At 50.1% G+C, this 23140-nt stretch overlaps 1 protein-coding gene across 1 annotated transcript; it reads right to left on the reverse strand.

Moving 5' to 3' along the window:
• Window positions 1-6201: 6201 nt before the first annotated feature.
• LOC137438821 (syntaxin-binding protein 1-like) lies at window positions 6202-22648 on the reverse strand. The gene is made up of 6 exons (XM_078767298.1): window positions 22409-22648; window positions 22197-22306; window positions 17333-17434; window positions 16386-16462; window positions 6658-6797; window positions 6202-6500 (listed from the first exon to the last, which is right to left on the reverse strand). The coding sequence occupies exons 1-6, from the start codon at window positions 22554-22556 to the stop codon at window positions 6397-6399; spliced, it is 681 nt and encodes a 226-aa protein (XP_078623424.1). The 5' UTR covers window positions 22557-22648; the 3' UTR covers window positions 6202-6396.
• Between the last annotated feature and the right edge of the window lie 492 nt (window positions 22649-23140).

The raw sequence follows: 23140 nt of genomic DNA on the forward strand, positions 1-23140 counted from the left end.
GCGAGTGAGAGCACACCTGTGATTGTCACAGAGGAGGTGACCGAGAAGGGAGCGCGAAGAGGTGTGTTGGTGAGGTGTGCGAGCAACGAGTGTGTGCAAAGGTGTTCGGTGGTCAGGTGTGTGACCAAGTCTGTGAGTGGAATGAGTGTACCTGGGTGTGTAAGAGAAGGTGCAATGACCAAGAGCAGGGAAACGGCTGGATGTATGAGCAAGAAAGGGGTAGCGTATGCGTGTAAGCATGCAGGTGAGGCACCGACGGTAACCGGGTTAGCGGTTAGAACGACAGTTAGCCGAATCGGGCCCTCGGTGCGCGTCGGGCAGTTTCGCGTGCCGCGAGGACCAGCGGGGATCCGAGCCACGGCGGATTCGAAAGGACCGCCGTACGCGATCCACGCTGGGCCTCGCTTTGAACGGCCGCGTCCGTGCTCCACTAGGCGGAGCGGGCAGCCCGATAGGAAGGGTCGTCATGGCGACCACTTTTTATTGAGACGTTCCGGCAGGTCGAGATCGGGCAATTGGATGGCTCCGCGCCGAGGTGGTGCGTGGGATCTCGGCACGGGTAAGCCCCCGTCCCTGCACCGAATGTCGGACGCATCCAGCCGCCGGCACCAAACAACCCGCATTCATTGCTCGGCGTTACGAAGCCGGGCTCTAGACGTGAATTGGCGCACCGAGAGGATCTAATAAGAAGACGGGTGATGAGGTTAGTGTTTTGGACCCAAAATTAGAAAAAGGCAAAATTTGATGATTGGCAAAGGATTGACAGAGTGATGATTGATAATGGTACGGTGATTGGCAGATGATTGGCAAAATTTTTGATTGGCTGAAATTTGATGAGCAAAATTAATAGTGAGAGACCCCCGATGTGGTGGGATGGCCAATCCACCATCCCTCACAGAAGCGGGGGGGGGGCAAAGGAGCACTAGATTATGGGGTTGATGGCAGTGTAAGCTCGCCGAGGGAGGGTTAGGATATAATGTGTAGGGCCCTAGAGATTGACATTAGGTAACGGTAAGGTTAGTTAGTGACAATGACACCAGGTAGCTGGGGACGCAGGTAGCTTAGAGTGGATGATAATGACGTGGTATGTGCTTAGTTTAAAGGGAAGACGGGGAGCACTAAGTTAGCAGGGCAACAGGTAGTTCAGATGATGCCGTGTGAGTGTGGGAGGTGTATTGAGCAGTGTGTGAGGATTGAACAGGTGTGATTGCACAGGTGTGCAACTGAACAGGTGTATGGAGCAGTGTAGGAGGGAGTAGTGGTGATTGCGTGTGGTGTTGACCAAATGGTCCAGGAAGAGGAGGAGGGTGCAGGTGGCACCAGGTGATTGCACAGGTGTGCAACAACAGGTATGAGGAACAGGTGTATGGAGAATGGTTGTGTGAAATACATGGAGTGTGGAATATCTGGAGTATTGGAATGGATGGTCGTGGAGTGAGTATGGTGGAAACTATGGAGTGGAGTGGATGGTGCGAAGGTGTGAATGGGGGAAGGATGGACCCCCATCACGAATACCCGGGGAGGGTAGTGTAAGTGTTAGGTAGAGGGTATAGGTAAATTGTGGTTGGATATTGGCATCTGTGGTGCGGGTGAAAGAATGGTATTTGGATGGGTGCATTAGTGTTGTGGAAATGGCTGGGCGTGTAGCCTGTTAGTGTGTGTAGTTGGTTTGGGCACTCCACCACTGTGAGGATGTCGGCCAGGTGAGGCCGCAGGTGGGCTCTGGGAGCCGGTAGAGTTTTGTGGATGGGGCCCGAGGATCCGGAGGACGGACCCGGGTAGCCCAGTGCCAGAGGGCACCAAGGGGTGACAGAGCCAGGAGGGGCCTTCCCCAGTTAGTTAGGTTAGGGTGAGGAGCTAGGTAAGCTCGGGTGGCAACTGCAGTGGTGGAGGTGTGCAGGTGGGTAGACCTGCTGGGAGAGCTACACGTCACAGCCCAGAAATTGTGCAAGGGCACCGGGAGATGAATCGGGGGAGTGAGACCCCAAATTGAGAAGCACCACAGTTTGGTCAATGGGAATTGGTTTTTAGAACCCATAGTGTAAGTGGCCAATGGATTGGCAGGGAGAGACCCCGGGTAGTGTAAAGTGTGTTAATGTCATTTAGAGGATAGATAGGATGAAGGATCTCCTTGCACCATCTGCATCCACTCACCTGAGGTGACAGGTACTCCGCACCATGCCATGTTTAATTATTTTTTATGTGCAAATGTTTTGGATTGTGAGACGCATCATGACGTGGGTGTGACATTGTGCTTGATGTTCCATCTCTTCCTCCTTATGAGGATTGATGACGAATTTGGGTGATGGCAAATTTTGAAGTAGAGGGATTGTGGAGACGAATTTGGTATTGAAGAAATATGGGGAAGACGTGACAGTAGTGACGAATTTGTAAATGTGTAGATTTTGTAAATATGGGGTAAGGGCAAGGGTAGTGTGGGTGACAGGGGGGGTGACTACGGTAGGGACGAGCTTTCTCACTTCGCCCTCCGTACGCATTTCGCCTTGCATTGCCTTATTGATGTGTACCCTTGTGACCTTACCCCTCGCTCATTTGCCTCTTTTGTCTCCCACATGACCGGTGTGCCATTGGGCGTCGAGGGGAGCGTGCGTGGGTCGGCCATTGTGCGCCCAAAATTCCCAGAACCAGCTGTCTGCATCGATGCACCACATTATGGACCACATGCCTGTGGCCGAGCACCACTGATGGACCCCATGGGTTGGGGCATGGCCCCTCTGCTGGAACCGGCCATGAGGGCCGGAAATCTTGCTGGCGGACCTTGGCCACAGGGCACCGATGCCCCACAGGTGAACCACACATAGTCGGCCCCTGTGGGCCATAAATAAAATAAAAAAGGACACATTGGGTGCATCTTTCAGTTCGAATAGGCCGCCAGTAAGAAAAGCAATGAAAGAAAGACAACAACTGGAAGACAATAATAATAACCAGCAGAGGGAGCCGAAGAGCAAGAGACCACCTGCAGGGTTAGGGGTTGTTGATTTATTTTTATTATTGAACATGCATTGAACATTGATGAACTGTGGTGACTGCACCGATTGGTGCTTGAGGGTGTATTGGTGTGTTTTTGGGTGCTTTCATGGTGCGTCGATGCAGAGCAGACTGTCTCCCCCCCAGAAAGAACAATTACAGGTCCTGGGTTAGTTTTGTAAATAAAAGCAGAGTCATTGTAAATAATGCTCCCCACCGTCAGTGTGTAGTTTGAAGACCATTCCGCAATTCGGTTAACTGTGGGCGTAAGTCTGTTAGGCAGGGTGCAATGGAGCAGTGGGACACATTTATTTATGTTTTAAAACTGTCGCACTCAGGGTCAGGTTAAAAGTAGAGGGAACTACACCTACGTGTCACACTAAATAAAAGTTGTAGGCCCGGGACGTGCCTAAGAGGAGGAGGGTGCAGTGTTGCGGATATGAGGACTGTATTTTTTTTGATTGTGTGTATTATTATTATTGTTTATTCTGTGCCTCCTGCCTCCGGAGCTGTGTAAAGGTCAAAGGCCGTCCCATAATTAGTCCATAAAGCATCCACACCACAGCCAATCATAGAATACCCCTGTTCAATAGTTATATCTTATTATGTGTTTTAGGTTAAGGCTGTGTCTCCCATTAATTGAAATACTCCATTGCACCAGTGAAAGAAATAGATTCCCTTCATTCCCACTCCCAAAACTTCCATTCCCCCTTTTCGTCAATTGCCATTCGCATTGCCAACCAACAATTGCCGCCATTGACCACGAGGCAGGGTTGGGGAAGAAAGGCGGGTCCCCACCTCGTCATAGAGGGGAGGAGTGAGTCAGCCCCACTCAACCAACCACGAACAAGGGGTTGGACTTGGAGAGGGTGTGGAGAGAAACATCGAGGAGGTTCGCGAAGGTTGAGGGGCGGGGCCTATATAACCCACAGCTAGGGCGTTTCCAAAAAGAGATGAGCTTTGACAGAGAGACGAGAGGGAGTCCAAGCGGTTGAGTCCAAGAGAGGCGCTTTGAGTGAGTCCGAAAGAAGTCCAGGGTTGAGCTGCAGCTCGAGCCACTGAAACTGCATTTACTGCAGCTCGAGCCACTGAAACTGCATTTACTGCAGCTCGAGCCACTGAAACTGCATTTACTGCAGCTGGAGCCACCGAAACTGCAGCCACAGCAGCGTGAGGCCTGGACGGCAGTTTGGAGCAGGGCCGCGAAGGGGCGGCGGCTGCCCAACGAGTCGATCGGTTGCAGGACCAGTTGGACTTCCCTATCCCGCCAGCCATCCATCCCCGCCAGTCCTATCATCATTCCCCGCGTGAGTCTGTCCTTGTTTGTTCTGTCCCTGGGTTAATTAAGACTGTAGGTAAGCTAGCGTTGCACTGTGTATCTAATCTCGTCTGTAAATAAACGTGCCTGCTTTCTTCCTACTTATATGTGTACATAATAAATCCAATTACTCTTCTGTACGTCTTCTTCCTCTTTGTATTCGGTCGCTTTAGAGTTTTCCCGATTGAATAGCGGTGGCGCGATCCGGCCAAAGTTTGGGGCAAATCGGGTATTAGTCGGGGAATAACTGTTCGGTCGCGGTAATACCACCGCTCGGTCAAAATAACATCTTAACCGCGTCCGTAACAATATTATAGGTGGGAATAATGTGAAACGGCATCTGTAATAATCAACCCCCTCTGCTTTCCCTTTACCTTCCCTGACCCCTCCTGCCCCCCCCAACCCCCCCACACCCACCCCCACACACAAGTAGTATGAAAAGGGGGGTTCTGAGATAAGATATCGAGCAGGTGAGTGAGCGATGGCGAGGGAAAACTAGTGGAACGAGCGAGAGCGTGTGGAACAAGTGTAAGCGAATGTACATGCGAGTGGTCCTGTGGAGATGTTTTGCCTCAGGACCCCCCCTTTTCATACTACTGCCCAGAGTAGTACCTTGAGTAACTCTAGCCTGGACAGGAAGAGGAAATGAGAGGATTCCATTTAGAGCAACACGTTGACGACGACAGGTTAGGAAGTCCGCCAGCCATAAGTGGAGATTTCCAAGGATACCATAAGAGGAGACTTTGATGAGAAGAGCGGGGTGCCAGACAGTATCAATGGCATGAGATATGTCAAGGGAGACGGTCCTGATTTCCTGTCTGGCATTGAGGACCTCCATCCATCGTTTTCTCTCTCTTTCTTTCTCTCTTTCTCCAACTCTGTCGTGGCCCTCACTTTGTGAATGCGGGGGTACACCATCCTGGATGTGGGGGATCTCTGGGTCGCTCTTGCAAGATCTATCAGCTGTCTCCATGCGGTGGACTTGTTCGAGAGAACTGTCTGGCGGTATACAACAACAACATCCGACCACGAGTTTAGGAAAGTAGACAAGAATAAGGAAGCTTTTGCAGGGTTCATGCTTTATTTCCTGCAGACAGGCATCCATGCATTTCAGTGACCAGGTCACACAAACACACCTATTCATTCAACATCTACAGCCTTCCTTGTCTCAGCATGCCATTTGATGTATCCAGGAAGGAACTTCATGAATGGATAGGCCAAGCGAAAGTCCAGAATTTCAAGCAGTTAAGGGGCTGCCTTCGAGTTTAGCAACATGGCTCTCAACCAGTGAAATGCATGGTCAGAGGACAATCACTTTGGAAACAGAATATTTTCACAAACGTGGGCGAAAGCTTATGGTGGACAGATGGTGGTGCAAGCATGCCTCAACTACGAAATAAACATGCCGTGACAAGTGCACAGCAACATATCACAAAATTCTAAAAGAACAGGACAGACTAACAAGTAAAACCTTTTCTCTACAGGTCCAGCACTCTTTCCCAGCCTGCTCACATTTGCATAGCTCAGGGAATACTCGAGGATGGTACGTGGACAGAGGTTGAAATACACTCCAGGACAAGCATAGGTGTACAATGAGCATGCTGGAAAACATGAAACAGGAGACATGCAGGAAGCCCGCAGAATTCTAAAATTGGCTTTTTCCGCCACTTGTCGGACTTGTAACTCCTGAATTGGTGATGCAGCCCATTTTGGTCCGAAGTAACATGATGTGCTTACTGCCATGCTTAAAAGAAACGGGGTGCAACTTACATGAGCAGGTGAGTAGACCATTGATGCCGAGTACCAACTCACATGTAGTTGTGAAACTCATTGAAAAATTGGGCTAGATCTGAGGTTATTCTCAGGTAAACAGATATGCATTTTGGGATTAAAGCTGTAAGACCAGGCGTTGAGCTGAAGTTTTTTGGGGGTTGGGTGAGAGGGGAATGGGTGGAAGCAGCGTCTCTTGTGTTAAAATATTGAAATACGGGAATGCAAGGAAAGACGGAAAATGCTTCGGATGAAGCTTGCACTTAGGCCTCGGCAAATGACCAGGACTTGGATGCCCATTGTGCCAAGTGAGGGGGAGGTTATGCTTGACTAGAGTCTGAAAAGCCAACTCGACTTCCTGGCCTAAAATCTGGGTGTCGAAGATCGGTTATCAGGTCCTTGGGAGTCATCAAGTGGGTGGATCCTGATGAGGAGCATAGGGAGGGATACATGGATAAGAGAAATCAAGATCAGCATTACATTTCCCAGGAGGTGTATGAGGAAAGGCAAGGGGTGTGATGGTGAGATTAGTAATGAGAGTGCTATTTTATTGAAATAAAATGTAAAGGTTAAAAACCCACCCATAAGGACCTCCCAGTTTCCATTGGTTGCGGTGACCTCGTAAGCGCAACGCGTTTCTGCGTAGGTTGCTCCGCCGAGAACAAAGAGCAACAGTCGTGGACCGCTGCGGCCTTCATGCCAGCGGCCATACATTCTTCCACTGGAGGGGTCAAATAGGCGAGATTTCAGAGGTCATAATAAATAAGGAAAATTGCCATAAAGTATGAACGCTCAAGAAAGGTCTTCAAAGAAATTCTTAAAGGTCACGTGGGTTTGTGCGTGGGATCATTTAAATATTACTTTTACAAAATGGTGGAATTTTTCCCCCTCCACTCTTCCCTACCCCTTCTCAATGTTTTCATATACATTATTTTGTGGCGGACACAAAAGCCCACTGGCGTGGTGACATCATTCCACGCACCAAGTGGGCGGTGGCCACGCCCGAGGGGTAGGCGTGGCCTCATGATATACCCCGGGCGACCAGCCCGGAGGAGTACAGTGTTACAGTGTAGTCTTACAATAAAGACGTTTATATGTTACCGCTTGTCCGCTTCCTCCTTGCTCACAAGCAGCGCGCGTAACGCCGCGCTTCACTGGTGACCCTCGACGTTGGATCTGCCGGAGCGATCCTTCCACACGCGACGCCATCGCCATGGCCGCCTTCGTCAAACTTCCGGAATTTTGGGAGGCTCAGGCCGAAGTCTGGTTCGTCCAGGCCGAAGCCCAATTTCAGCTTCGGCACCTCACCGGCGATGACACGCGCTACTGCCACGTCGTCGCCTCCCTCGGGCCCGGCACGGCCGCTCGAGTTGTGTCCGTCCTTCGCCACCCACCGGACGGCCACAAGTACGAGGCACTCAAGCGGCTACTCCTAGCCACGTTCAGCCTCACGGACGACGCACGGGCCGACCGCCTCCTGGATCTCCCCGAGCTCGGTGAGACGCGCCCGTCGGTCCGAATGGACCATATGCTGTCACTGTTGGGCGACGAAGCCCCCGGTTCGCTATTCCGGGCGCTTTTCCGTCGCCAACTTCCAGCGCAGGTTCGCCTCGCGTTGGCCGGGACCGGGCTAACGGAACCCCGAGCATTGGCGGCCGAGGCGGACAAGTACTTCGCCGCTTCGGACACGCGGGCGAGCGTTGGCGTGGCCGTCACGGCCTTCGACGCTGCTGTTCCACAGCATCATCTTCTACAGCACGCTGAGTTTCAGCAGCATGCTGATACGCACCTCGTGAACGCCGCCACGCCCCGCCCACCGCCGCGGCGAAAACCGCCACCGCGGGGAAACCCGTCGACTCCACCGGCCTGGCGGAGCCAGCCGCGCTCCTCCAGCTCCACCACCTGGTGCTGGTTCCACGCCAAGTTCGGCCACGAAGCTCGGCGGTGTCATCCGCCGTGCTCCTTCAACGGGTCGGGAAACGCCCGGGCCGGCGCTCAATTGTGGCGATGAGCGCCGGCCGTTCGAGCAGCCTGCTGTTCATAACGGACACCTTCTCCGGGCGCCGTTACCTGTGCGACACGGGAGCACAGGTGAGTGTCATTCCCGCCGGCACGTCAGACAAGCACGCCGCGGGTGGGGGCCCCGCGCTGCTTGCCGCGAACGGGACGCCCATCCGTACGTACGGAAAACGCTGCCTCTCTCTGCGGTTTGGAGGGCAGGTTTTCCGATGGACGTTCGTCACCGCCGACGTGCCCATGGCACTGCTTGGCGCGGACTTCCTGTGCGCTAATGGGCTCCTGGTCGACGTCAAGCGCAGACGGCTTGTCCAGGCCGAGACGTTCAGCTCGCTCGCATGTGCGTTGCCCAGCTCAACGAGCGGCTTGCCAAGCGGCTTGCCGAACGATTCGGTTCCGGCCACGTTGGTCTGTACGCTTCCGGCAGCGGACGCATTCACCCGCCTCCTCGCCGGCTTCCCGGCCCTCACGCAGCCCACCTTCTCGGCGGGGGCCGTCAAGCACGGGGTGGCCCATCACATCCCCACCGTCGGGCCACCGGTCTACGCCCGGGCACGCCGCCTCGAGCCGACGAAGCTGGCGGTGGCAAAAGCGGAGTTCGCTACCCTGGAGCGACTCGGCATCGTTCGGCGCTCAGAGAGCGCTTGGGCGTCGCCGCTGCACATCGTGCCGAAGCCCGGCGGGGGATGGCGACCGTGCGGGGACTATCGCCGTCTCAATGACGCCACGACTCCCGACCGCTACCCCGTCCCCCACATTCAGGACTTTTCCGCCCGTTTGGCGGGCAGGTCCTTCTTCTCGAAGGTGGACCTCATACGCGGCTACCATCAGGTCCCCGTCAGGCCGGAGGACGTCCCGAAGACGGCGGTCATCACGCCATTCGGACTCTTCGAGTTCCTGCGCATGCCCTTCGGTCTGAAGAATGCGGCTCAGGCGTTCCAGCGACTGATGGACAGCGTCCTGCGCGACTTGGATTTTGTCTACGTCTACCTGGACGATATCCTCGTCGCCAGCGCGTCCCGCGAAGAGCACCTACGCCACCTCCGCACGCTCTTCGAACGCCTGGGCCAGCATGGCCTGATTGTGAACCCCGCAAAGTGCCGGTTCGGCGCCGCCACAATCGATTTTCTGGGGCACCGTGTCACCAGGCACGGAGCCATCCCCCTGCCGGCCAAGGTGGAGGCGGTGAAGGGGTTTCCGCGCCCCCGCACGATCAGAGGGCTGCAGGAGTTCCTGGGCATGGTGAACTTTTACCATCGGTTCCTGCCCCGTATCGCCCAGCTCCTGCGCCCCCTGCACGAAGCTCTCCGAGGTAAGCCGGGCAAAGGCGACGTTACCTGGACCGAGCAGATGGACACGGCGTTCACGGGCGCGAAGCTCGCCTTGGCTAACGCCACCATGCTCGCGCACCCGGCGCCCGATGCACCGATCGCCCTCACCACCGATGCCTCGGACTACGCGGTGGGCGCGGTGCACGAGCAATGGGTGCGTGGAGCTTGGCAACCGCTGGCGTTCTTTAGCCGGCAGCTTCGCCCGCCCAAACGCCGTTACAGTACCTTCGACCGCGAGTTGCTCGGACTTCACTTGGCGGTCAGGCACTTCCGCCATCTGCTCGAGGGCCGGGCGTTCACTGCCTTCGTCGACCACAAGCCGCTGATCTTCGCGATGGGCAAGGTCACCGAGCCGTGGTCGGCCCGGCAGCAGCGTCACCTCTCGGCCGTGTCCGAGTACACGACGGACATCCAGCACGTCGCGGGGAAGGACAACCCGGTGGCGGATTGCCTTTCCCGGGCCGTCGCCCACGCAGTCCACCTCGGCATCGACTATGCCCGGATGGCAGCGGACCAGGCCGCTGACCCCGACGTCCAGGCCTTGCGGACCGCCGTCACGGGCCTCCGCGTCACCGAGGTGCCGTTCGACGGCGCGGGCGCGGCCCTCTTGTGCGACGTCTCCCTCGGGCGTCCCCGCCCCATTGTGCCCGCGGGCTGGCAGCGCCAGGTGTTTGACGCCATCCACGGCCTGTCCCACCCGGGCGCGAGGGCCTCCCAAAGGCTGATCTCCGACAAGTTCGTCTGGCATGGCCTCCGGAAGGCCGTCCGCGGCTGGGCCAGGACATGCCTCGCGTGCCAGCGCGCCAAGGTGCACCGGCACACCCAGGCCCCGTTGGCCCCGTTCACGGTGCCGGAACGCCGGTTTGACCACGTCCACGTGGACCTGGTGGGACCTCTGCCCCCCTCACGGGGTTTCACCCACGTCCTCACCATGGTGGACCGCACCACCCGGTGGCCGGAGGCCGTGCCGTTGGCGTCCACAACGGCGGCCGATGTCGCGCAGGCTTTCATCGCCACCTGGGTCGCCCGGTTCGGCGCCCCCTCAGACATCTCATCCGACCGCGGCCCCCAGTTCACCTCGGAGCTCTGGGGGGCGGTTGCGCAGGGGCTCGGGGTCCGGCTGCACCGAACCACGGCCTACCACCCCCAGGCTAACGGCCTGTGTGAGCGATTTCACCGCTCATTGAAGGCCGCGCTCCGGGCCACCCTCCGCGACGGCGGCTGGGTCGACAGGCTCCCCTGGGTCCTGCTGGGCCTCCGGACGGCGCCCAAGGAGGACCTGCGCGCATCCGCGGCGGAGTTGGTCTTCGGGCAACCGCTGCGGGTGCCGGGCGAGTTCCTCCCCGACTCCACGGCACCATGGTCCGCGGCACAGCAGCGCTCCGCTCTGCAAGAGACCGCCCAGAGGTTCGCCCCGGTGCCAACGGCATGCCACGGGCACCCACCGACGCACGTCGCCCCGGAGCTTCGCACGGCGGAGTACGTCTTCGTCCGCCACGATGCCCATCGGACACCACTGCGGCCCCCGTACGACGGGCCTTTCCGCGTGCTGGAGACCGGGGCGAAGCACTTCACCCTGGACATCGGCGGTACTCCTGACCGCGTTTCGGTAGACCGCCTCAAGCCGGCCCACCTCGATGTGGACCATCCACCGCCAGTGGCCCGACCCCCACGTCGGGGCCGCCCTCCTGCGGGCGGACCCCCGGCACCGCCCAGCCCCGCCGCCACGCCGCCCCCCGATCCTGCACCCATCCCAGGAGCAGCCAGGGGCATCCCACCTGGCATCCCTGCACCCCGGACGCCGCCGATCGCCAGGGGGCGCTTCGGCCGGGTCATTCGTCTGCCCCGCAAACTGGCCCTCCAGGTGCGCGGGAATTCTGGGGGGGCGCGTGTGGCGGACACAAAAGCCCACTGGCGTGGTGACATCATTCCACGCACCAAGTGGGCGGTGGCCACGCCCGAGGGGTAGGCGTGGCCTCATGATATACCCCGGGCGACCAGCCCGGAGGAGTACAGTGTTACAGTGTAGTCTTACAATAAAGACGTTTATATGTTACCGCTTGTCCGCTTCCTCCTTGCTCACAAGCAGCGCGCGTAACGCCGCGCTTCAATTTACCTTTTCTTCTTTACTCCACTGTCCGAGTTTTTCCTTTTCTAAATTTTGCAACCCCTTCTCCATTCCCTGGACCAAGCAATATCTATATCTATATTTCCTCTTGGAAGGCAAATCCAACTGAAGGCAATCTCAGTTCCTTCCACCAAGCTTGGAACAAGTGTTTGTCTACCCTCAGGAGTGCCAGGAAGCACTATCTCTCCACACTCAAGATTGAAATCTCAAACCTGTCTCCTTCCTCCAAATCCTGGTGGCGTCTTGTCAAATCCGTTTCTGGTGTTTGTTCCCCCTCCATCCCCTCCCTTACCTCAAATGGCGACACATTTGACACCGCACGTGACAAAGCCGAATGCCTCAACTCTGTGTTTGCGTCAAAATTTTGTGTCCCAAACCCATCTCTCTCTGTTCCCACCTTTCCCAGTCGAACCCAACTGCTCCTGGACTCTGTGTCCTTCTCTCCTGACAAGGTGGAGAAGTTTTTGTCAAACCTCGACTCTGATTCTGCAACTGGACCAGACGGCATCAGCCCACGGGTCCGAAAATCCTCCTCTGCCGCTCTATCTCAACCTTTCTCTGGTCTTTTCACCCTCTCTTTTGCTCAAGGTCATCTGCCAGCATCTTGGAAATCAGCAAACATTACCGCTTTACACAAAAAATGTGCAAAAACAGATCCTTGCAACTGCAGACCAATCAGCCTGCTTATCAGCAAATTATCAGCAAAATCATGGAATCCATCATTGCTTCGGATATCAAATCCTTCCTCTTCTCCAATGGCTTGATCTCTGATCATCAATTTGGATTCAGACCAGGCCATTCTACTCTGGACATGCTGCTTCTGCTGCCTCAACGATGGATGGAGGTCCTCAATGCCAAACAGGAAATCAGAGCCGTCTCCCTTGACATATCACGTGCCTTCGACACGGTCTGGCACCCAGCTCTGCTCACCAAACTCTCCTCCTGTGGTATCCATGGAAATCTCCACTCATGGCTTGCGGACTTCCTCTCTGGTCGTAGGCAACGGGTGGCCCTGAATGGATTTCTCTCATCTCCTCCTCCTGTTCTGGCTGGAGTTCCCCAAGGCAGTGTTCTGGGCCCTGTGCTATTTCTGGTCTTCATGATGATCTCTCTGACTCTCCGGAAAATCCTCTCTATCTCTTTGCTGATGACTCCACTCTCTGCCGCTCCATTCCTCATCCCTCAGATCGGCAGTCTGCAGCCTCCTCTCTCTCTGCAGACCTGGATAAAATCACAGACTGGTCAAACAAGTGGAACATGTCTTTCAATCCTGACAAATCCCACACTCTTACTATGTCTCTCTGAAAAGACCAACTGGAAAACCCTCCCATCTACTTTCTCAACAATCCTCTCCAAGAAGTTCTGTCGCTCAAGCTTTTGGGTCTCACTATCTGCCATGATCTTTCCTGGGATAACCACATTTCCAAGCTGGCCTCCAAAGCCAGTCGCCGACTGGGCATCCTCCTGTCGTGCAAAGTCCTTCCTTGGCACACCTGAGCTCCTCACCACATACAAGGCTTTCATCCGCAGCTCAATGGAAGAAAGCTCTCCCCTCTGGGCCAGTGCTCCTGCCTCACACCGAGCTCGGCTTCACGCTGTTGAAACCAAAGCTTTTTTTTGTTTTTTGTATCCTGAATCGAGGCTCGTGAAAGAGCTGACATTTACTTCACAAACAAATCAACCAGACAAATAAAATATATAAAAAGAGGGAGCGGAAGACAAGAGAAGGGGAAGCACACAAACACTTGAGAGCACACAACATTTAAGAGCAGGGACATGTGTGGGAGGGAGAGGGCTTGGGGGGAGGAGGCGTGGGAACGGGGGGGAGGGGGATCATTTCAGAATCATTGGAATCTCCTGCGATGAAGCTAACTCCGAGGGCCTTTCACTCACTCACCGCAGGCTGGTTGGTGGTTTTTCTGTCTTCTACCGACTCCTCTCCAGCCTTGCTCCCCCAGCTCTCTCTGTGCTCTGTCCCCCTAATATTCCTACAGGTCGCACAAGATCTGCCAGCAACCCTCTTATGGTGAAACTGCCAAAATCTAGGCTCTCTGCTCACCTTCACTCTTTCATTCCCCTTTTTTCCCGCCTCTGGAATAAACTCCCCCACTCCCTTCAATCCCACTCCTCCCTCCTCGTCTTTAAAACAGCTGTTCACCACCATCTCTTATCTTCCCCCATCCAAAACCTTGATCTTTTCTACCCCTGTTAATTCACCCCAGATACACTTTTTTTGAAATTCCAACTTCTTTCCTGGAAGTCCTTGCAGTGTTGATGTGTTTTATACCTATCCCACCTCCCCCCAAGCCCTCCCCCTCCCACATTTCTCTCGATGTCCTTGCTCTCAAATGTTGTGTTTGTGTCCTTCCCCCTCTCTCCCCATCTTGTGTTCCGCTCCTCTTATTTTGTGTTTTATGTGTCGGTTGCCTTTTTGTGTGATTAATGTCAGCTCTTTCACGAGCCACGATCTTGTATACAAAAAAAAGAAGATCATTAAATTCCAAAATAATTTAGCTGGTGTCAATGATAGAATGGATCTTGAAGACGGACCCTTTCCTCACCCTATAAAATGACAGGAAATAGAGATCCCCACAGGGCTCGTGCAAATACAGGAAATAGAACAAATATAAATTGAATCTGTTGATTTTTAATGCGGAACTTTTGAAATGACATATTCCGCCACAGAATACCTGGCATGCATGCGCAGAAACCTCAATAAATGGCGGCATTCACAGCATCATAAAGTATATAGTGTGTCGGAGATAAGGATTGTTAATTAAAATGGTTCACCAAGCTTCTAAAATAAGCTGAAAATACTTGGAAAAGTACCACAGAGGAAGTGCTGTGCCTTTGTACAACGAAAGACTTGGAAAACTTTCTCAGCTCGCCAAACGGGGAGCTGCCCTTCATGAAAACTCCCGATGATGTAGACTGGGGCAAGGCCCAAGTGTAAATCCCCGAAGGATTGCTACCATTGAATGGACTGTGTATCTGGATTGATTGTTTATGAACACCAATGGGAAGGACATATCTAGGGTTTATGAATGTTTAAGGTAAGTTGAAAATAACGACATTTACTATGCATTATGTTGGAAAAGAGGGTGGGATGGGGGGCAGGTGGGATATACGGCCTACGGGAGCTGCGATGGCTGTCGTAAATACATTGTTTGTTTGGTTACGTAGCCACAAGAGAAATTAAACAACATTTTTGCATCAATGGCTAAAAGTTGAAGTGTCCGTCTATGTGTGTATATGTTTTTTTCCGGCTTTCGTAGATCACGTCATTTTACCACGCCCCTCTCGTTCGCCAGACCTTTCGCAAACTGCAAGCGGGATGCTTCGCAGCCTTTCTCGCATATGCAGGAAGTGATATGTTGGAACAAGGAACTTTAGTGAACAAAGCAACTTCATTTATCAACATTATACACCTCCTAACCAGGCACTGCTTAGTTTTGTCTCCACACCAGTCACCACTACTGTGGCATTCGAGCGGCGACACCGGCGGGTCTTCTCTGTGCTGCTGCCGGCAGTTGAGGCTGGCCAGCCCGGCGACGCTTTAGGGCTGCCTGGTCCACGTACTTACCGAGCTGATCGTTGAAGGCCTTCTTCATGTTCGGCACTGCGTTGAGCGCAGAGAGTGTCCTGAAGGGTTCACCTGCATATGTGGACTCACTTGCTTCGCGCATATCTGGTTACCTTGAGAACGAGTTTCCAAGAACAACGTGAAGAACAAGCTTGCTGTGATCTTCCTTCCCGATATCCATGTTTTCACTGTGGGTCATCTTCACAATGTAGTCAAGGAATCTACTTGAACTTTCCTTCCCATGAGCAAGCTCTGCTTATCCTTGATATAGAGCGCTTTTAGCTGCATGTGTTTTGTTTGTTCTTGTCATTTGTTGTATATTTTTGTGATATTTTTCATGTTGTTTTATTTTAATTTTATATTTCTTTCTTTTATTATACTTTATTTCCTTTTTCTACATCAAATGTTGTCATTTTATTTATCAGTTTTCAAATTTTCATAACAATCGGCAACGGATTTTCATTAATTTTCATAACAATCGGCAAACAAACTTTTAAACATTGGACGAACTTTTTAACATTGGACGCTATTTTGTTGAACAAACCAAATTCCGTGTTGACTTGAACATTTCGAAAAGGTTGTGACTCACTCGGAACATGCGCAAGCAAAACACAAAGAGGATCTCAGGGTGGTATTCATGAACAAAAGCAAATTAAGGTTCAGCTCAGTAATCAAAGAATGAAAAATCACTCATCGAGCGACGCTTGCCAAAAGATAATAAAGCAGAATGGCACTCTGTAGAGCATCCTTTTGACCTCAAAAATAATTGGTGGTTGAATTCAGTGACCTGATATGCAAATCGTCTTCAAATTTTAAGTTAATCAAATTAAAATTGACAATTTTAGAAATCTGAAAAAAGTGCTTGACCTTTGGACTATGTTGACCTTTTGACCTCAATAAATAGGATTCTGTGAGACCACCAAATCTACCATTTGGTGAAGTTTCGTGAAGATTGGTTTGAAGAAGATTGATTCCTTTCATTGATCTTCATTCAAACAATCTGTATAATGTAAATCAGATCATCATGTCTCAAGCTTCACAAAGGGTTATGTTGTCATAGGTAGGAGAGCTCCTTGATGGCTGGCGTGTACAAATAAAGAGTTTTCAGAAGGAATTGCTGTTTGTTTTTATAATCATGATGGAAGTTTCTATCATGCAAAATTGCTTTGGCATCATTTAACAGCTTCAAAATATTTTTGAAAATGAAAATACCATCACATGTCATGGCCTTAAACAGTGGACATAGCCTACCTTCCGGCAGCTCCTCCCGCAGTGCTACGCGACACAAAGGGCCACTGTCGAGCGTCCAGCTTGTCCTCGATCGCATCCTGAATGACGAAATTAACAATAACAGGAACAACTCGAGAGTTCATGGAATCCATTACACCAATGCTGTCTTGAGAAACAAGGACATGGGTGGTGCTGACGAGTGGCAAATTGAATTGGTCGTTATGATGTAAAATGCCATAATATTTTGTCAAAGTACAACTCAACGAAAGGGGTTTTGAAAGTGGAACAAGGTGATTTGTGTTCTACATCGTTCGGCTTTATAGAATTTTAAATAAAATAAAGATTTTAAAGGTTGTAAAAAAAAAATTCCGGAATTGTACCGCTGTTGATGCAGTGTCTTTTACATCACCTTAGTTAACACATTTCATTCGGTTTCTGTGCCTGTTGTTTGTGTCCTTTATGACGTCCTTAAAAACAGGAAGGTTCCTGTTTGGAATGATTTTCAATTTTTTTTGACTGCCAGACAGGTAGACAGAGTAATAAACCTGACTCCTCTCTGCGCATGCGCAATCGGGATTAATTGAAGCCAAAGACCTGCTAGACTGCAGGTTTGTTTTCCGATTCATGTTCCGATTAGTGTTCAAAACATAACATTCAATTGAAATAAAGTTGTTCCTGAATCATAAACTGCCGTTTGAAGATAGAAGGACAGACAGACAGACAGAAGTGAACCAATTGATTAACCCTGGTTTTCGCTTCACTTGCGCGGGGTGACAATATTGATACAACGAAAAAGAAAATAAATTATTATATATTCCCTGATTACTTCTTAATTTATTTGATTCTTTTCCAGCAGAGACAGCATGGAGTAAAATAACAATAAAAGAGAAGCAATATATAGTGCAGACTATTGTAATGACCAGTGGTGGTCATTTCAAATGCAGGGTAAGAGGGAGTGGATGACTTGCTTGCATGACATCCTTGAGCAGAGGAACCCAGCGTGACAGCTGATACGTCTTTTCACCTGGCCACTCTCGGCGTTCTGGTCCACGCCGGCGCCTGGTCGTAGACTAGAAAGCAGAAAGCAGTATTACAAGGTTTGAACCACCTTTAGAGGCCATTTTTTTTCTGCAGAGCTTCCCTGCAGGGCAGGGGTTGGCCTTTTTTGCCTTTTTTGGGCACCGTGGTCCCATTTTTAAAGCAATGTTTTATGGCAGGATGCTCTTCCTGCCGCCAACCCTGTTCGTCGCCTCTTGCAACACACAGGGAATTGTCAATGAACTGGGACTCAATTTGCCGACCCCAGAAGGATGACAGGCTGAGTCAACCCCCCTGGCGTTAATTCAGCGATCGACCCGGATTTGAACCTCCGATGCTAGGATCCCAAGCCGGCACCCTAACCGCTAAGCCAACACCAGGCTCAATATTACAAGGTGTGATGTCGTAAACAGAATTTGCTTTTCCAAACCCTTGCTTTCAAAAAAACACGATTGAGGGTCCATCTATCTTTTACTTGTGCAACTAGTAGGGCATTCGGTCGAGGGCATACCTCTGCCCAGATGAACAGTTTACATTTTGTATCCCACTTTTGGTGTGAGTCATCGTTTTTTGACGAATCTCTTCCCTTCGTTGGCGTGCTCACTCAGCATTGTGCGACATCTGTATAGTCCAATGCGGGACCCACAGCGTCTACCACAAACATCACAGGTATAGCCTGGGCCTTGCAGAGATGGACATTGGCAGATTTTCCTTTCTTGCCTCCACCGTCTCGCGGTAGCAAGTGTCCCAGGTCTTTGCGGCAAATGTTATGGCAAGCTAACCTGTTTGTGGCCTGATGTTCACAGGTGGCAGCTGGAATGGCCCAAGACTTGAGTATAGTTGTCCAAATTTACCAAATTTACCAAAAATTAACCAAACTTACCAAATTTAAGTTGTCCATAGAAAAACGCTCCTGGGATTATATGGTCCTCCATGCGTGTGAGGTGTCCTGAACAACGAAGCTGGGCTTGCATCAGGAAATACTCAATTCCTTGGATGCGACAGTTGTCTAGGATTGTGGTGTTTGGTATTCTGTCTCGCCGGGTGATGCCAGAATCTTGCGAAGGCATCGCATATGGAATTGATCAAGGTGTTTCATATGGTGAAACTGATAGGCCGTATCTGGATCCGGACCTGAACAAAAATCTAATCGGCTTGTTCTTGTCACCGAACCAACTCATCCAACTTGTTTTGTCACGACTCGTCCACAACATTTTGAGATACCCTGCTCACAGACAAAAAAATAGACAGGGTTGAAAACCCAACCTCCGTCCATCTTTGATGGCTGGCAGAGGTAAAGATGGTGGGAGTTTTCACACCTTCTCATACTTTCCTTTCCGTGTCCTATCACTCCTCCCTCTCTTTCCGTCAATTTTAATTTTCGCTGTTTAGTGCCCCTCGACCTCACTTAGGCATGTACAGTCACGTGAAAAAGTAAGTACACCCCATGTAAAGTTTTGACTTTCAACATATTTCAACATACAGCTATTTGATCTTCATTTCAACAATATTGATAGATAAAGGTGATATAATATAACAAATATCATGAAACATTTACATTTTGTAGTCCATTGTATAATTTAAATAAACATAAATGCAAATTTCGCATGTGGAAAAAGTAAGTACACCCTTGGCTCTCATAGGTGGTATTGCCCCCTTTGGCAGAAACAACCTCAAGTAGGCGTTTCTTATAACTGTCGACCAGTCTCTGACATCGACTGGGAGAAATTGTTGCCCACTCCTCCATGCAGAATTCTTTCAGCTGTGCGATGTTTGAGGGGTTTATTGCATGCATAGCTCGTTTCAAATCCCCCCACAACATCTCGATGGGATTTAGATCCGGGCTTTGACTTGGCCATTTCAGAACCCTCCATTTCTTTCTTTTCAGCCATTCCTTGGTGGATTTACGAGTATGTTTCGGGACATTGTCATGTTGCAAGGTCCACCTTCGGTTGAGCTTCAACTTTCTGACAGATGGCCTCACATTATCCTCAAGCACCCTCTGGTACAATGAAGAATTCATAGTGGATTATATGATGGTGAGCTGCCCAGGCCCTGATGCAGCAAAGCTGCCCCAAACCGTAATATTTCCACCACCATGCTTTACCGTTGGTGTTGGAACCCATCTGTGGATCGGTCCCATCGGCCGATGGGTCTGCGCCATCTGCGGATGTGTTGTTCACCTTGAAGGAATGTGTATGCATCATAATTCATCTCTGTTAAATTCTGTTTAACGTATTGTATCCGTATTCCGTAAATTGTATCCGTAATTGTATCCGTAATTGTATCCGTATTGTATCCGTAAATTCTGTTTAACGTATTGTATTGTTTGTGTTAAAAATCATCTCTGTTAAATTCCTACCACATGTAATTCCAATGACTGTGTACCTGATTGAAGAGCACCATTCTGTCAACACATTCCTTCAAGGTGAACAACACATCCGCAGATGGCGCAGACCCATCGGCCGATGGGACCGATCCACAGATGGGTTCCAACATTGGTATCAGGTTCTTGTGGTCAAAAGCTGTCTTTGGTTTTCGCCAACATGTCTTCTGGTACTGTGGCCAAATAGCTTAACCGTTGACTCATCTGTCCAGACCACATTGTTCCAGAAGTGCTCGTCTTTGCCTAGGTGTTCATTGGCAAACTTTAGTCTTGCCCTGATGTTCTTTCCGGACAGCAAAGGTTTCCTCCTGGCACACCACCCATGTATATCAAATTTGTGCAGCATCTGTCTCATGGTAGACTCGTGCACTTTGACATCAACAGTGGCAAGAGCTAGCTGTAGGTCCCGTGATGACATTCTGGGGTTGTTAGAGACTTCTTTCAGCATATTGCGGTCTGCTCTCGGGCTGAACTTGCTGGGGCGGCCTTGCCTGAACAAGTTGGCAATTGTTTGGAATCTTCTCCACTTGTAGATGATGTTCCGGACAGTCGAATGATTGATTTCAAATTGTTTGGAGATCTTTTTAAATCCCTCCCCAGACTCGTAGGCATCCACAGTCATGTGAAAAAGTCAGTACACCCCATGTAAAGTTTTTACTTTTTCAACATATTTCAACATACAGCTCTTTGATCTTCATTTCAACGATATTGATAGATAGAGGTGATATTATATAACAAATATCATGAAACATTTACATTTTGTAGTCCATTGTATAATTTAAATAAACATGAATGCAAATTTCGCATGTGGAAAAAGTAAGTACACCCCGTCATTTATCACTACTTCAAATACCTAAAATTAGAATCAGGTGCACCAGCTCAGGTGCAAATGATTAGAACATCGTCAGAGAGGATCTTGGAGGAACCTGTCTTATTTAAACCTCAGACATTTAGTTTGGTTTCCTCTTTGTTGTTGAAGTGTGCGGCATCACCATGCCTAGATCAAAAGAGCTCTCTGAGGCCTTCAGAAAGAAGGTTATAGATGCCTCCGAGTCTGGGAAGGGATTTAAAAAGATCTCCAAACAATTTGAAATCAATCATTCGACTGTCCGGAAGATCATCTAAAAGCAGTGGAGCAGATTCCAAACAACTGCCAACTTGTTCAGGCCAGGCCGCCCCAGCAAGTTCAGCCCGAGAGCAGACCACAATATGCTGAAAGAAGTCTCTAAGAACCCCAGAATGTCATCACGGGACCTACAGGTAGCTCTTGCCACTGTTGATGTCAAAGTGCACGAGTCTACCATTAGAAAGAGGCTGCACAAATTTGATCTACATGGGAGGTGTGCCAGGAGGAAACTTTTGCTGTCCAGAAAGAACATCAGGGCAAGACTAAAGTTTGCCAATGAACACCGAGGCAAAGACCAGCACTTCTGGAACAATGTGCTCTGGACAGATGAGTCAAAGGTAGAGCTATTTGGCCACAATACCAGAAGACATGTTTGGCGAAAACCAAAGACAGCATTTGACCACAAGAACCTGATACCAACTGTAAAGCATGGTGGTGGAAATATTATGGTTTTGGGGCAGCTTTGCTGCATCAGGGCCTGGGCAGCTCACCATCATAGAATCCACTATGAATTCTTCATTGTACCAGAGGGTGCTTGAGGATAATGCGAGGCCATCTGTCGGAAAGTTGAAGCTCAACCGAAGGTGGACCTTGCAACATGACAATGACCCTAAACATACCAGTAAATCCACCAAGAAATGGCTGAGAAGAAAGAAATGGAGGGTTCTGGAATGGCCAAGTCAAAGCCTGGATCTAAATCCCATCGAGATGTTGTGGGGGGATTTGAAACGAGCTGTGCATGCAAGAAACCCCTCAAACATCGCACAGCTGAAAGAATTCTGCATGGAGGAGTGGGCAAAAATTTATCCCAGTCGGTGTCAGAGACTGGTAGAGTTATAAGAAACGCCTACTTGAGGTTGTTTCTGCCAAAGGGGGCAATACCACCTATTAGAGCCAAGGGTGTACTTACTTTTTCCACATGCGAAATTTGCATTTATGTTTATTTAAATTATACAATGGGCTACAAAATGTAAATGTTTCATGATATTTGTTATATTATATCACCTTTATCTGTCAGTATTGTTGAAATGATGATCAAATAGCTGTATGTTGAAATATGTTGAAAAAGTCAAAACTTTACATGGGGTGTACTTACTTTTTCACGTGACTGTATGTACTAAGTAGACAGACTTTTTTTTACAACTGGAATGAATGGAGAATTTTTTTTCCCTTGATTTTCAGTTGCTCTATCAATGGAAGCCATTATGGATAAAAGACTCAAGGAAAGGAAGGTGGGATAGAACGGTAATAATCTCAAGCATAGTGAACATTTGATACCTACATTGCTGATGATGGGCACGCCAAGGTGGGCCATGTTGGTGATTATCTCAGCATCTTCCGGGGGAATTTTGGCGTGCTCAATCAACCGCTGAAGGTTCTCCTCCGTCACACCTGGTGGGACAAACGTTGCTTAACACTTACACCAGACAGCAACTTGTTAACGACGTAAACTGAACAGAAATTGAAGCTGTCGTTGTGCCCGGAGAGACTCACCATTTTTGTTCAGTATGTACAGCAGGATGACACGGATCTTGTCATGGATGGAGACCGTTCCATCAAGCAGGAAGGGTACGATGAGCCGCATCGGGTCCTTAAGTTTCTCACCATCTGCGTCCGTGCCCGTTGCCAGGTCCTTTTTCATGGTAACATGATACAGCTCAGTTCAACAAGTGCCAAATAGTCATGTAATCACTCAATTTCATGAATACAAAAGTGACATCAAACATATACCCTTTGGCAATGATCATCTTATTGCTGGGAAATATTCGAATTGGTCAGTAATATCAAACATATCTGTCAAACTTATCAAATATATTTACTAATTTCGAGATCATTTGAGGAAATCAACCAGGATAGAAATGTGGAGTTTATTGAATTTTTTTAACACTTACATTATTATCCTCGCCAGAGGAGAGGGTATTGCATTTGAGCCCGTTTGTTACTTGGCAAATTTATTTTTTGACAAGTTCACTACATGGCCAAAAGTATGCGGACACCCCTTCTAATTAGTGAATTCGGCTGTTTCAGCCACACCCATTGCTGACAGGTATATCTAATCAAGCACACAGCCATGCAATCTCCATAGACAAACATTGGCAGTAGAATGGGCCATACTGAAGAGCTCAGTGACTTTAAATGTGGCACCGTCATAGGATGCCACCTTTCCAACAAGTCAGTTCGTCAAATTTCTGCCCTGCGAGAGCTGCCCCGGTCAACTGTAAGAGC

This window comes from Myxine glutinosa, chromosome 13 (genome assembly GCF_964187855.1).
Source record: "Myxine glutinosa chromosome 13, kmMyxGlut1.1, whole genome shotgun sequence".
In the NCBI taxonomy this organism is placed as follows: domain Eukaryota; kingdom Metazoa; phylum Chordata; class Myxini; order Myxiniformes; family Myxinidae; genus Myxine; species Myxine glutinosa.